The sequence below is a fragment of the Gymnogyps californianus genome, chromosome 4 (assembly GCF_018139145.2).
Source record: "Gymnogyps californianus isolate 813 chromosome 4, ASM1813914v2, whole genome shotgun sequence".
Lineage (NCBI taxonomy): Eukaryota > Metazoa > Chordata > Aves > Accipitriformes > Cathartidae > Gymnogyps > Gymnogyps californianus.
In genome coordinates this window covers 54,299,043-54,312,798 of record NC_059474.1, presented here as the reverse complement: position 1 = coordinate 54,312,798, position 13,756 = coordinate 54,299,043, and the positions used below count along the sequence as shown (strand labels likewise).

The window sequence follows — 13,756 nt, the reverse complement described above, 5'->3', positions numbered from 1 at the left end:
GCCCCCCCGCTACGAGCGGTGCCCCTCGCCCCGCCGCCCCCCGCGCAGCCTGAGCGCCTCGCGGGGGCTCCGCGCCGCTCCGCGCCCCTCCGCGTCCCTCCGCGCCCGGCGGTGGGACGGGGCTGGCGGAGGCAGAGGCGGCACAGAAAAGCTCCGCGGCTCTGCGCGACTCCCCCCCCCCCCCCCCCCCCCGCCCCGGCCATGGGGAAGGGGCTGGAGGGGACGGCGGCCCGCTGCGGGCTGGGACTGGGATACCTGCTGCAGACCGTGGTGCTCCCCGCCCTGGCCGTCCTGGGGGCCAGCCGCCCCGGCTCCGCGGCGCAAGGTAAGGCGGGCGATGGATGGAGAGGGGCCGGGGCATCCTCCGGGTGCGGGCTGAAAATGCGAATTTATGCCGTGATTTTTTTTTCTGTGCGTATATGTGCAAGCAGCGCATTCCCCGGCATCCACGGCCCCCGCCGGGGTCTGGGGGGGTCCGGTCGCCCCCGCCGGATTGGGTCTGTCGTGGCTGAGCCTGGCCGGGACAGGCGTTTCCCAGCACTCCGTCCTCAAGCGGGGGACCGAGGCCGGAGGGGGAGCTTCGGGCTGAAGGAGCCCCGCTGGCAGCTCTCCGGGTCGGGGGAGCGGCGCCGGTGCACCCCGGAGGGCTGGCAAGGTGTGCGGGAAAGGCAGGTGCGAGGCGGGCATCCCTCTGCAGCGGCACAGCCGTGCCCCGGGGTTCTGCAGGCGATGGTCATTTGTGAGCTCCCCATCTCCCCCCATACCCTCCTCTTCGTGCCTAAAACATGATATATCCGAAGGGAGTTACCGTGTTTCTGTGTTTATACTTATTTTTTTTCTTTTCCCCTCCCTTGTCGGGGGTTCTGGAGTACATCTAGATCTGTTTTCCCTGTAGCCCGTGTATAAATTCCCCTTCCAAGTGAAAATGTCTTGCTTCTCAGTGCGTGTTTAGCGATGTCTTGAGAGCATCACAAAGAGCCCTGGCTCAGTGTGTCACCCACCCGGCAGACAGCCACAGCAGGAGGCTTTTTCTCCTGCAAGCTGATGCTGGATAAACTTTCTCGGTGCTTTTCTTCTCTCCTCCCAGGAGTTAGACCTAAAGTGGAAATGTGTGGCTTTTGCTGGGAAATACTTTTCTACAACCTCCTCAGCACTGGAGGGGGAGAGAGGTTGCTGCTGCATGTGGGCAGAGCTGCGCATAGCAAGGATGTGTGGGTTCATTAAAGCACTTGGAAATCCTGGTTATATGGTTAACAAGAGAAAAGGAATTTTAGAAGCTGTTCGTTGTTTCCCCCCCCCCCCCCCATACGCCACCAAGAAATAATAATATGCACTAAAGTTTGGTGTTGTTAGCATATGCAAGTGGAAGAATGCTTGGGTTTCTCCCCATCATCTCTGTGGAGAGGCACTCAAGACGACTGCACAGATCTGACCCCGTGCTCTCATCCAGCCGTTATAAAGTGCGCTCCTCTGTGGCCTTTCTGACAGGAGAGCAGTGCTGGTTGCTCTTGCTCCCGGTGCCCCTGGCAGGCTTTCGGGAGTCATAGGCTTGCTGCCGGTGGGCTGGATGCACTGTACATCATGTTTGTACACGTAACAGTGCTAATCCATTTCCCACTGATACTTACTCCATCCTCAGAGTCACGTTCCCTCGCCCATACCGGGCATTTGTCTCGCAGGAAGATCAGAAACCTGGTCATGAAAAGGGGGTAGCAGAGAACGAGAGTACAAAAATCCCTTATGCATCGTGTCACGTTTCTTCTGTGTCTTACATACCATCGTTTTCTTTCACTGATCGGTTTCATGTTCGAGATAGGACAGGTTTGATGTTACGTATTTAAAGGTTTTAATAGTACCATGTGCACGTAGACCTAGATGTCAGTGGGTATATATCAGTCTGTGTAGATGGGGGGGTGTTGAAGAAGAAAGATCCTCTCAGATAGTTGGACCTGGAGCAGAAAGGAGCCTGCCCGCTCTGCTGGCAGGACACGGGTAATTCGCATGACAGATGGCCTGAGCGGGGAAGAGAGGACCCCCTGCATTCGGCTGTTTCAGAGCGCACATCTCGGTGCCACAGGGCATACCTCACGCTTTCAGATGGTTTCTCCTTTCCACGCGTACCCTCCATAACACAACGCTGTGCAACAGAAATGCCACGAGGGGAGAAGAGCCAGGCCCCCTGTGCCTACGCTGCGAAGGGTGGCACGCGTGTGGGACCTGTCACAGGACACAGGTATGCTCACCTACCCAGAAAGGGACGGAGAGCTCTTCAGCAATGCTTCCCGTTGTGCGGTGTGTGATAAACTTTCACAACAGAGTGGAAAATCCAGGGAATGTGGTTGGGATATAGTCATTCGTCTTGGACTTGTTTTTCCATGTATGTTTTTATTTTTATTTCCCATTTGCTAGGACCAGGCACGGAATTTGGGTGCAGACCTGGTTTTGGCATCTTTCCCAGACCTGAGGGATTTTCTGATTGGTGTTTGCCATGGGGATCTTCATGTATGTGTATGTGGTGCTTCAGTGAGGCAATGAATCAACAGTTTAACTATGCCCTCTTCAGGAAGTTTTCTCATCATATAGCACCGGGCAAAGTTTTCCCTCTGTTTTACTTATAAGCTTCCAAAAACGCATGAACATTGAAAAGATTCTTACTCAACCTCTTTTTCCAAAGTCATCCTCCATTCAGTCCCTCTCCTTTGAAATGGAAACACCCCTCTAGTCTTTTCAGTTGCATTCCTTTGAGAGCAATAGAAGTAGGACACGTGGAAGTTACACTCCAAACTGGTCTCGCTCTTCTGATTTTCAGTGGGTCTGGAGCCAGCTGACTTGGTTTTAATTGTGCAAAAAAATTCGATCTTCCTTTGTGATACCTTGAAAAGGAGAAAGAACTTAAAGTGGTGTCTTCATACAGAAAGCACATAGTTATGATTTAGAAAGGGGAGGAGGGGAAGGGAAAGAGGGCATGTACGTTTTTTGCAGTACTTGCTGCTAGTATCATTTCTTGTTTTGCTTTTCTTCTCCATTCCCCAACCATCTTTATCTTTTGAAGCAGGCTAAGGAGGCCACGAGCATTGCTGGGGCTTCTGCTTTCATGCCTTCCTTTTCCATTGCCTCGTGGAAAATAAATTTATTAACTGAGTAGTTGGTGGACCAACCCCCACACTCCCTGGCAGACAGATTCATATCACTGCATCTCAGCGTCCTCCTGTGAGCTTCTCAGCAGAGCTAAATACACTTTTTTTTATTAGCATTTCTTATCTTCTTATCTGAAGCTGTCTAAGTATTTTTCCGCTGTTATCAGGAGAGAACAGGAAATGGCCACAATGATAGAGACAGCCCTTAATTCTCAAAGTGGGGTGAATGGGGCCAGAGCGATTATCAAGCCAGAATCAGCTCTGAACCGGCGTTTGCGGCATTCATTATACCTCTATGATAAGCTACACCAGAATGAGAATTCAAATGTGCCAAACTGTGAAAGAAAGAGCAACCAGCCCTGGACCCAAGCACCTACCCCTGCCCGCATCTCAGTGCCGTCTCCCGTCAGAGCAACTTTTCCTTCAGCTCTTCAGTCAGCAGAGACTGGGTTTCAGCCGTTGCGCTTCCCTACTTCCTCCCCCCAGTCTTTGGGCATTAAAAGTGTTTGAAGACCTTATCCTGTGGCCCCCGCCTTTTTGGGGTGTAGGTGGGACGAAAGGGAGGGTCAGGCTAAGTATCTGTAGTGACAAGCGTGGTTCAGACAGGTTTATGGGCTAATAATGATGACATAAGAGATGGATAGAAAAGTTAAAGGGACTACATATTAATGAGTTTTTGTTTCAGTTGTTCCTTCACAACAACAGAGTACATTTTTTTATGCTTAACTCCTCAAACCTAATTAAATCAAAGTGATAATTTAAAAAGAAAACTGTAAAAGAGCCATATGTGCAGATATTTGTCTTGCCCCAGCATAGTCTGTATTAGCAACAGCAGCAGTTTGAAAATGCTTGGTGCGGAAAAAGTGAAATATAACATGTGAATGTACTAACCTTTTGGGGATGCACTTCTTAATTAAATACCTAAACACATCTTGTTGAAAAAAGGGGGGAAAAGGACTTAATTATCTTGATGCGTCAGTGGACTGCTTGTATTTGATCATGTGGGTGTAATAGTATTTGTATTAGTAAAGCGAGGGCCAAGTAGTATTTCTTTGTGAATGGATAAGCCCCGTTAGAACATTAATTTGTTTTAAAGCAGCGTGCTGTGGCAGATTTCAATGATGTTGACGAGTTTGGGCTGGATGTGGTAGCCCATACTGGCCCTGAGTAGCATTTCAGTACTGCAGTAGACTTCGCTGAAAGCAAAGCAGCCACCGGGTTTCCTTTGCTGACTGAGGTGCAATTTAAGCAGGATTAAAATGAAGTGGACAGATCTGTCGGTGGAGGAGGGATTCATCCCCGGGAACACGGGAGCCAGAATCTGGGCTCCTCTTCCTCTGACTCCAGTCTCTAGCAGCTGGTTGCAACAGTTATGAAAAAAAGTATATACATCAAATACAGCCCCCTTCTGATGGCTTTTCAGCATTACTGTCAGTGTCATTTATTCCTCTGTACAGTAAGAATGCCTGAGTGTATCTAAACATTGCCACAATTGTTGTGCATATTTACACTTAATCATTTTACGTGGATCATTCATCACATGACTTCTTTCTTTTTTCTTTTTTTCTTTGGTAATGGTCTCAAACCCTGATTATTCACTATATTTTGGGACTAGCTTTGTGTGTGACATCCAAAGTCAGAAACAGGAAACAGCATTAACCATATTAAAAAGATTTTCCTAATTTAATTTTCCAAATACCGTACATCTGAAAACAGGAATACAACTCTGTGCCAAGGCCAGGCAAATCAGTTCCATAGCTGGTCTGCACAGCAAGAGAGGAGAAAATGTGGATTATATTTATTAGACATTTTCAAGTAAATGTCTTGATTTTTGTGTAAGTTGAAGAGTGGTGTTTTGAGGCGCAGTCTGTCCAGTTCAGTTGAATAGGATGCAAAGCAACATCAGTTCCCATGGAAAGTGAGAGGAGCCCAGGCTGACTAGGACAACAATTCAGTATTTCCATACAGTATTTTTGTGTATATGTAAAATAAACCAGAGTTTTGTGTATATGTGAAATACTAAGGTGAGCTGTACTTTGAAAAGTGAAGCTACATTTATTTCGTGCTACCAGCTAAGTAATCTCGTTTGGAGTAACCCATTTTATAGTGTATGGCTATGTTTGTTGCTTTCTGGTGTCTTTCTGGATTTTAAATCATTGGACTTTTGAGGAATCGGTTCTGGTTACTTTTTCCGGAAAAAGGCACAAAAGTTGCTTTTGCAGCTTATCAGAAAAATATGCTTTAATTGCTGTTGCAAAGAGGAATTCCTAGGTAAATTTGCATTGCTCAAAGTAGGGAACAGTTTGCTGCAATTTAGTCAGAGAGGATTTGACTCCCTGTGAGTCTCAAATGTTCAGATCATTGGTTTGTCATTGAAAACACGTCACTGCAGGCTATCTTTGAAATAAAAGTTAATTTAATTGTGGGTGCTCTGCCTGTGCAATATGTTTCACATAACTATCTATATGTCACTATAGGAAAAAATGGCATTCCCTTTCCCATTCCCTCTTTCCTCCCTTTCGAGTGGGGAGAGGGTTGTGCTAGTTCGTGAAGTGCACATCTTGTTAGCCACCCAGTGGAGGTATTCAAGTTTAGCAGGCAGCGATCTTGGCATCGGTGCCAATAAAGCAGTAATTACATCGCCTGTCATTTTCATTAGCCATCTTTGCTTTCGCGTTTGACTTGGAGGTATAAAACAGTGCAAGCTTTTAAACCGTAAGTCAAGGGTTAAAAGCGAGGAGAAAGAGACAAGCAGCGGTTTTCCAGTTGGCTACAACCTCCGTCAACACAGCGGCAAAATAATGTTGTGCAGAGGTGCAGTTCAGTGCTAACTGCTTCCAAGGACTGAAGGGATGGTGGTGTTTTAAGTGATTTATTGCGTGTGCTCGGTAGAGTCCAGTCTCGGGAGCAGGCGCCCCTGGAGCTTTCCGTCATAACATTATCCAAGAGGCGATCTGAAGAAAACGGCATTAAGTCTTCTGGGAGGCAAACTGTATCGAAAGAAAGACTTCATTTGCATCATTTGTAAGCAAGCATTTGAAATTATGCTAAAAGGGAAATGGTTATAAAGAAGCTCACATCGAACAAATAGGAACAACAAAATTCCCCTTAATTTTGCACATACTTTGTTTCCCTGTGTTTAATTTAATGGGGTCATCTGCAGATACTCCGACCCCAAACTCCAGCAGTGTGATGGGGAGAGGATTTATTTAGTATTGTCATTGTTTTTGTGATAGGTCTGCTTAAACATTTTGCAGAGCATCGGTTGTAGATTTTGTATTTAGATTTGTCTTTCTCAGGTAAGGATGTAGCATCAAACTGACTGTAAGCCGTGGGCGTGCACGCTAGCCAGAGAAGGTAAAAGAAAGCCCCAAACTGTAGTTGTGTTCCAGTTGCTTTCCTCGAGGCTGTCTCTGCTCATACAAACAACACGCACAAGTAAGGTGCAGCGAGTCAGAGCAGCAGGCAAGAGCTGCCAGAGGTTCTCCCAGCTTTCAGTAACCTCAGAGATGCTTGTATACAGCTTTCCCCCTAGGTAGTCATCACTAGAACAGCTTCGTGTTTGCTTTTGTAACTCCATCCCAAATCACACATACATTAAACAGGAGACCTGAGATTTCCTCCTAATTCATCAAATGCCGGGATTTGGGGAGTCCCTTTATAGCCTGGCACATTATTATCTAAAAGTTTGGGCTGGGGAAGAAAAGCTTCATGCAAAAATAGTTTCACTTAAAAATATCCTGTTTATCGATGTGGAAAATTTTGGGGGAAACAACAAAAAACGAGTCCTTTTTGTTTATTTGCTGGGGGAGGGTGAAAAAAAACAAGAAACCTTAATCAAAACCAGAAAAGAATCAGTTACTTCAGTGAAAAGGTCAATAGAGCCCCAAATATTCACCTCACTGGCCAAACTCTTTCTACTTACACTCTCTGAAAATCTGTTAGGTGTTCAGTGAAAATGAAAAAGTTAAAAGTTGTAAAGTCTTCCGACAATAACAGTTTTCATTTCCATTTACGTTTTTCCATATATTTCAACCAGCCTAGTGAAAAACTTCACTGTTAAACTTGACTTACAGTCCTGGTTAAGCACTGGTTAAGGCATATATTTACAGCACTTTCTAGGTCTCTCTCTCTCTCTCTCTCTTTTTTTTTTTTTTTAAATCACACTGATTTTACTGTGATGCAGATTGAGATAGAGACCCAGATTCTCAGTGGTGCCAGACATGCCCTTAATGCCGCCAGGGAAGGGCAGGCAATGCTGGATTTAGGTGAGTACCTTTGCTATTCCCCAAATACAAGCAGTGCTGCTCTAGCTTGCATGACTGTGCAATAATCCCATCAAGGCAGGGATGTCCCCTATGTCTGTATGTGATGCTGCAGTGCATCAGCGCCTCCTCAGATTCTCACTTTCCTTCATTATGAGTCCTACACAGGCAGGACAGGAAGAGGCAGCCAAAAAGCTGTGCATGCTCATCTCGGTGATGCCTCCCATGGGGGACATCTGCAGTTGTGTCTTTAGGATAGCTTTGCTACATGTTTGCATTGCTAGAGACAATGGGAGGTTCTTATTTGTCACATTGCATTAGCTATTTAATCTTTAATCCATCTGGCTGGATTGGGAGGACAGCTATATTTGTCTCTATTTGGTGGAGAGATACAAGGGGAATTGCCTAAGGGTGCGGAGCAAATGTGTAAGGAAGCCAAAATGCGAACTCGAGGCTTCTGAGTGCCCAAGACTCTGGTGCTCCAGTCCATCCTCCGTCTTGTCTGACAATCCCAAAGATGGATGCTACAGAGGGAATGCTATGTTGAAGGCTCTCAGGTGCCTTCCCAATGTTGAATTTGTTGGGTCTCACTAATGGTTTCTTTAGACCTGCTGGTATCTAAAAATACGTATAAAAGACGAAGGGCAAACCCATATGCTGTTGCTCAGAAACAGGGATGCTTCCTGGAAGCTCTGACTTTACAGTGGCAGGCGGTTTGGGAGGATTTGCTTCACCCAGTGAAATCCACAACATTATCCCAAATGTGGAAGGAGCAAGAGCAGATCCAGTGGATGACCACAGCACTGTTGTAAATGGAATAAGGATCACTGCCTTGGGTTGTTTTGTTTCATTTGGGTTTAATCTGCAATTCAGGACTATCTTATTCAACTGTACTTTATTCATCTGAATGAACGACTTATGTTCCAAAGGACCCCGTTGCCTTACGAGTCATAAAAGCTATGAGGTTGCCTAGGCAATTAAATCAGTATCTTTTTTTTCTCTTGTTGAGGTAACATTATCAACAATAATGCTAAGGAGCTCGGATAGGTTTTACTGGCCTGGCAACAGCTGAGCATTTTCTTGTTAGGTAGCTCCTGCCAATCCCTTTTAGTTATTTTCAAGAAGTAAAGTAGCTTTATTTCTTAGTCTCATATTGAGTGAGAGGTTGAAATGTTAAGCTCTGTGGATTAACGGTGTATCCTTTGAGAAAAAGGAAAGCTCGCGTTGTTCTTGGTCCCCTGAGTGCTGGATCCAGTTGTTTGAGAAATCTTGAATTTCATCAGCTAGATACAAGGAAATGTGCAAGTAAGCCTTGAATGATCTGTCAAAAGAGGTTGACTCTATTGCAGCCGTTTTGGAAACTTGTTTGAACTGATAGTTGTTCCCCAGGCATTTCTTTGCTGGAATTTAGTGCATTTCACGTCAGGCAGTGAAAAGCGATCACCACAGGATTATTAGTAATTCCGAGCTTCTTGGAGAGCTATATTCCAACCATAAATTTGCTAAAATAATGGCTGGAATGTGAATTGCTGCACTCTTATGATATGGTGTATTTATTTATTGTTTAAATACATCGCTTGTCTTGTCCATTCCCAACATATGTGTTTATACTGGAAAGTTTACATAGTGAGTAAAAATAATAATATGGTCTCACTGAATGAGGTTAATTGCAGTTCAGTCATACCGAAATTGAGGAATAAGGAGTGGGACAGAATAGCAAGTGAGACTAATTCTGTTCTCACGTGCATTGGATTTACCTACACTGACTGTAGCGCAGGTAATTACTGGGAGTAATTCAGAGTACAGACATGCACACTGCCTTACTCTGAATTAATTTTCTCTTTCATTAATATATCTCCTAGTTTTGCCAGTTGCTCATGGAGTTAGCACAGATGTATTCCTCTCACCTTTCCCTACAACATCAACAACTTCATGTGTCCGCCTGGTTACTCTGCAGCTCTACACATACAAAAGATGAGTGGCCATGACTAGCAGTGAATAGCCGGGGCTAACAGGGTAGCAGTGAGGTGTCCAGACTGAAATTTCAAGTTGTCTGCAGTCAGATGAGACTACAGAGAAACCTCTGCTGCTTGAGCCTTTATTTTAGAATTAGGACAAAACTCAGTGGTGCTTTCAACTAGGAGGAGATAAAGTTTCGCCTGTTAAACTCACTCACTTCAGATTTGAAAATCAGAGCTGGTTGTGGAAACTAGAAGTCTGTCTGGTTAAGGAATGGGGCTGTAATTAAATGGTGAAGAATGTGCCCTTGTACCAGTGTTGTTCACTGAAAATCTCGCTGAATTGTCTCATGAAATACTAGTATTCCTTGCTCTAAGCTTTTTGGCCCCAAAGTGGCACAAGTTTTTGGCAAGTCATCATCCCCATTACAAATTCCTTTCATGCAGACGTTGCAAATGTAGCTTTAGGGACTTCCTTTCTGCTTCCTCACCAGTTTCTGAAGGTGAGGGTAACTTTTTTTGGTCTCTTGCTCAAATAAAATGCAGCAGTCTTCTTACGCAGCAGATCTCTGCTGGCAAGAATGTGAGTGCTGGTTTTCCTTTTCTTCCTCATGTAAAATAGCTGTGCTGTAGCAAATAGGAAGTTCCTAATTACTTAGTTCCTAAGTAACTAGAAAGTTTGTAGCTAGAAAGTTCAGTACTGGGACCTGTCAGTTTACTATCAGTTTCTTTTTGTTTTTTTTAAATCCCTAGTGCTTATATCAAGGATAGACTTACACTATACAAGGCCAGGTTATGACCATCAACAAATATAGCTCCATTAATTTCAAAGCCAGCACATGTCAGAAGCTGATCTAGTTCTGTGTTAAAAATATGTTGACATAGTGGAGTGAGACTCTACGATAGACGAACCTTAATCTCACCTTTTTTGCTGGCAATTTTTTTTGTGTTTTGTTTTTTAAGCTCAACAATTTGAATAACTTTGAGGCTTTCCATTTCCCTTACATGTAGCGATGTGGCTCTTTCCTGTAGAGAGAATAACACAGTGCCTCACTTGAAAGCATGTTGGTGAGATTCTTCCAGGTAGATGTTTTTTCTCTTGGGTTTTGTCACGTTATTTCAGGTAAGAATACCGACAGCCAAATGTCACCAACTGTAGGCAGATATCCACATAAATATCTATTACACATAAATGTGTGGCAATTTCCTGCCTCAGCAATCATTTTTGAACTAAAGACCTCTACTACTAAAAGCATGGGCTTTGAAGGCTTGAGGTAGAAATGCAGCCTGGTAGCTGGTAACAAAAGTGGTTATTATCCTGGTTTAGGCAGTAGAATGAGAAGTGCCATATGCCTTTCATGAGCACTGGAAAAGGCAAAATTGTTCAGCTCCTGCTAGCTTTTGTCCTTTGCTTGTCCTGCACTATTTCTGTATGGATTTTTTTTTTTTTTTTTGCTAAGTGTCATATATTAATTCTTTGTAGTAAACATAGCTATTAGATAAAACCTTCCAAATCTTTAAAAAAAAAAAAAAGTCCTAATTTACTTACTTGTTTTATAAACATTTCTATCATTTTGTAATCTCAGGAGGAAGGTCTTAAATTTGCATTTATAAGAAACATTTGCAAAGAAAACTGAATTAAAATGACAAAGTGACATTGCGCGGACTATTCATCTGCTATGTTTTACTGATGAGCTTATTTTATGAGTACTTGCTTTCATTGCAAAGATTCCTTCTCTTAGGGAAATCAGTTGATGGCAGTAGCTCGATCAAATTTTGCTTTCTGTCCGATTAGTTTCACTGGATTGCTTGGGATTTACTCACCGGAGCTAGACAAGGAAAATTCAGTCTTTCGTCTTTAAAGTTTTATATCCAGTAGTACCAATGCAGAACACATATTTTGCTCATGGAGGCCAGGCTGAGGTTAAGTTGGTTTTAAAGATAACAGTAGATTCCAGCGTCCTTGCATTTGTTTTGTATTTGGTGACAGTCACTAAATCAGAGTAAGGAATGTTCAAACAACACACTTGAGGAAAAGTGATTTTTATAGAAAGGGCCCATGCCTGCTAATAGCCAGTAACTGCACATAACCCCACTGACATTAAAAGTCCATTAGCTAAGCCAAGTTTAAACAGCAGCTGATGCTATGTCAGCTAAATGTACATTGGAATTTTTCATGTAACACAGCAATAGCACTTCTGTAATTTTTCTAAAACTATGTACATTAAGGAAAGCAAATGTCATCTGATAGTAGTAAGATGAAGAGTTCACATTAGAGAAAGGAGTATTGTAATCAAACTGAAGTTACCATCTGGTTGCATTAACAAGAAACAAAAATGGTTACAAGAAAAGCAGAGAGTGTCAGGTTTCTGAATTAAAGCTAGATTAACAAATCTAATGTACAGGCTCCTGTAGCACAGGATGACAGCAGAGCTGCTTATCTGCTTGGTTCTTTATCGTTACATATATTATGACCTTGTTTGAGAAAAGTTTCTGCTGAAGTCAGTAAGATGCTTTGTCATGTGGAGCACTGGGTTGCCATGGAAAAAAAAGGTTATTTGCTGGCTATTTAGGAAATATGTCTCATTACAGCAGTGTGAAAACATCTAAACTTGTCAAGATAATGTTTGTATGCCTATGGCCTTAAATTCTAGTTAACCATTGGCGCAGCAAATAGCAGCTACCCATCTCAGTGTATCAAAAAGAGGGTTGAGAAGTATGCTGATAAAAATGGTGCATGCTTGGTAAAGAGAAGCGCAACAGGTGATGAACTTGTTACTCATCTTCAAAAGCAACCAGCAGACTGAGGTCCTAGTACTGTGGTCTTGGGACCCACTGAAGCACAGCTGAGCACCCGGTTTGGCAATCGGTCTAATTCTGAGAAGTCACTTTGAAGTCTGCTTTGAAAATAGATCTTGTGCTATAAAGCCATTGTAGAGACAGGCAAAGGGTCGCTTAGTAAGTTAGTGTGAGAGCTGGAAACAGAGGGGTAATTAGTCGCTTACTGACATGCTCCCAAGTATGGTGAAGTATTACTGTAACCTGCTCCGTGTCCTCTTTGCTATTAGCCGTCCATTAGTGAAACCTTGTACAAGTACTGACAGGAGTAGAGCTTAAATGCCTGATGCGGGTAGACATACCCACTGCAAAAATCCTGCGAACACATCTGGAGGGCTCACTTAAACTCTTAACAAACTGTGTTAGTAGTGCAAAACTCTCGAATGTGTCATGAAGCTGAACTTGAATTTTTTGTCTTCCCAAGCTGAAGGAGTTGACATCAGTAGCGTGCCCAGAGTAGATCGTGTGTTTGCCAACTACAGGGTTTAAGGAGAGTAATTCAATTGTATTTTTTTCCTCTTCTGGAACATAACATGTAAACATATTCCTGAACTAAAGCCTGATTTTAATTACAAGCTGTAACTTTTTCATGTTGACAGATTTTCACATGGAAAGCTTTATTGAAAATGAGAGAAGACCTTTTTGCCGTCATTAGTTCTTGCTGCTTAGTGCTTTTATCAAGTACAGTAAAATACTGTTTGTAATTAATTCCAAGCTTATATGGACATGATTAATATAATTACCAAACAAAATCCTGTTTACTAACATATTGCTTGTGAAACCAGTCTGAATAATCTGGTCTCTGGCACACATAAATCAGGCAGTAATAACAGCTGTAAATATTTCACAATATACTTAGAGCGCTTTCGTTTTAATACTGAATCCACTTCTGGGTTTTAAGGATAAAACATAGGTCAAAAGTGACTTTTCCCATATGTTCTTTCCTAATCTCTTTCACGACTTTGCCTGAAAGTTATTAAAAAAGTCATTACGGTATTTGATTATAAAAAAGTAAATATATACACGTTCATGAGCTGGGAGAATTATGTAATTGAATTATGCTGGAGCTAACAAAATGACGCCGTTCACATTGGTGCGGGACAATTGCCCTATTACAGCTGTGAATATTTTTTGTTGGAAAAGGCATTGCAGTGCCAATACTCTCTGTGTTTCTCAAAGTTTTACTATTTTTATCTGTCTGGATGTCCGTATATTGTATACTAAGCCTGAAACACGTGCATAAAACTGTTACAAGCAGCTGGTTATGCAGCTAATTCAGGCACCCAAAGGGCTGTGAAAACCGAAGGTGACCAGGAGCCAGGTTTGTAGTGCAGTGCTGGGGGACCTACGAGACTGTGTTATGTGCTGGGCCCCTTCTTTCTGGGAAGGCTTTGAGCCTGTATTTGAATAGAAAGAGGAAAAGGAGACCGGTAGTCTGTCTACTGCAGAATATTTGGGGTTGCATGAGGCTACTAAACTGTCTTTGTGAGTTAGGACTGTGCGTGTAGTTTGTTTAGTTCAGCAGAAGGCCTTGAAATTTCAAGAAAAGATTTATAAT

General features: G+C 43.3%; 1 protein-coding gene across 1 annotated transcript in view; it reads left to right on the top strand.

Annotated features, from left to right (window-relative positions):
* The first annotated feature begins 201 nt into the window (after positions 1-201).
* UNC5C (unc-5 netrin receptor C) overlaps positions 202-13,756 on the top strand; it is a 258,605-nt gene continuing 245,050 nt past the window's right edge. Inside the window, exon 1 of the mRNA XM_050895802.1 lies at positions 202-325. Coding sequence (XP_050751759.1) covers positions 202-325 — 124 coding nt within the window. The remainder of the gene's footprint in view (positions 326-13,756) is intronic.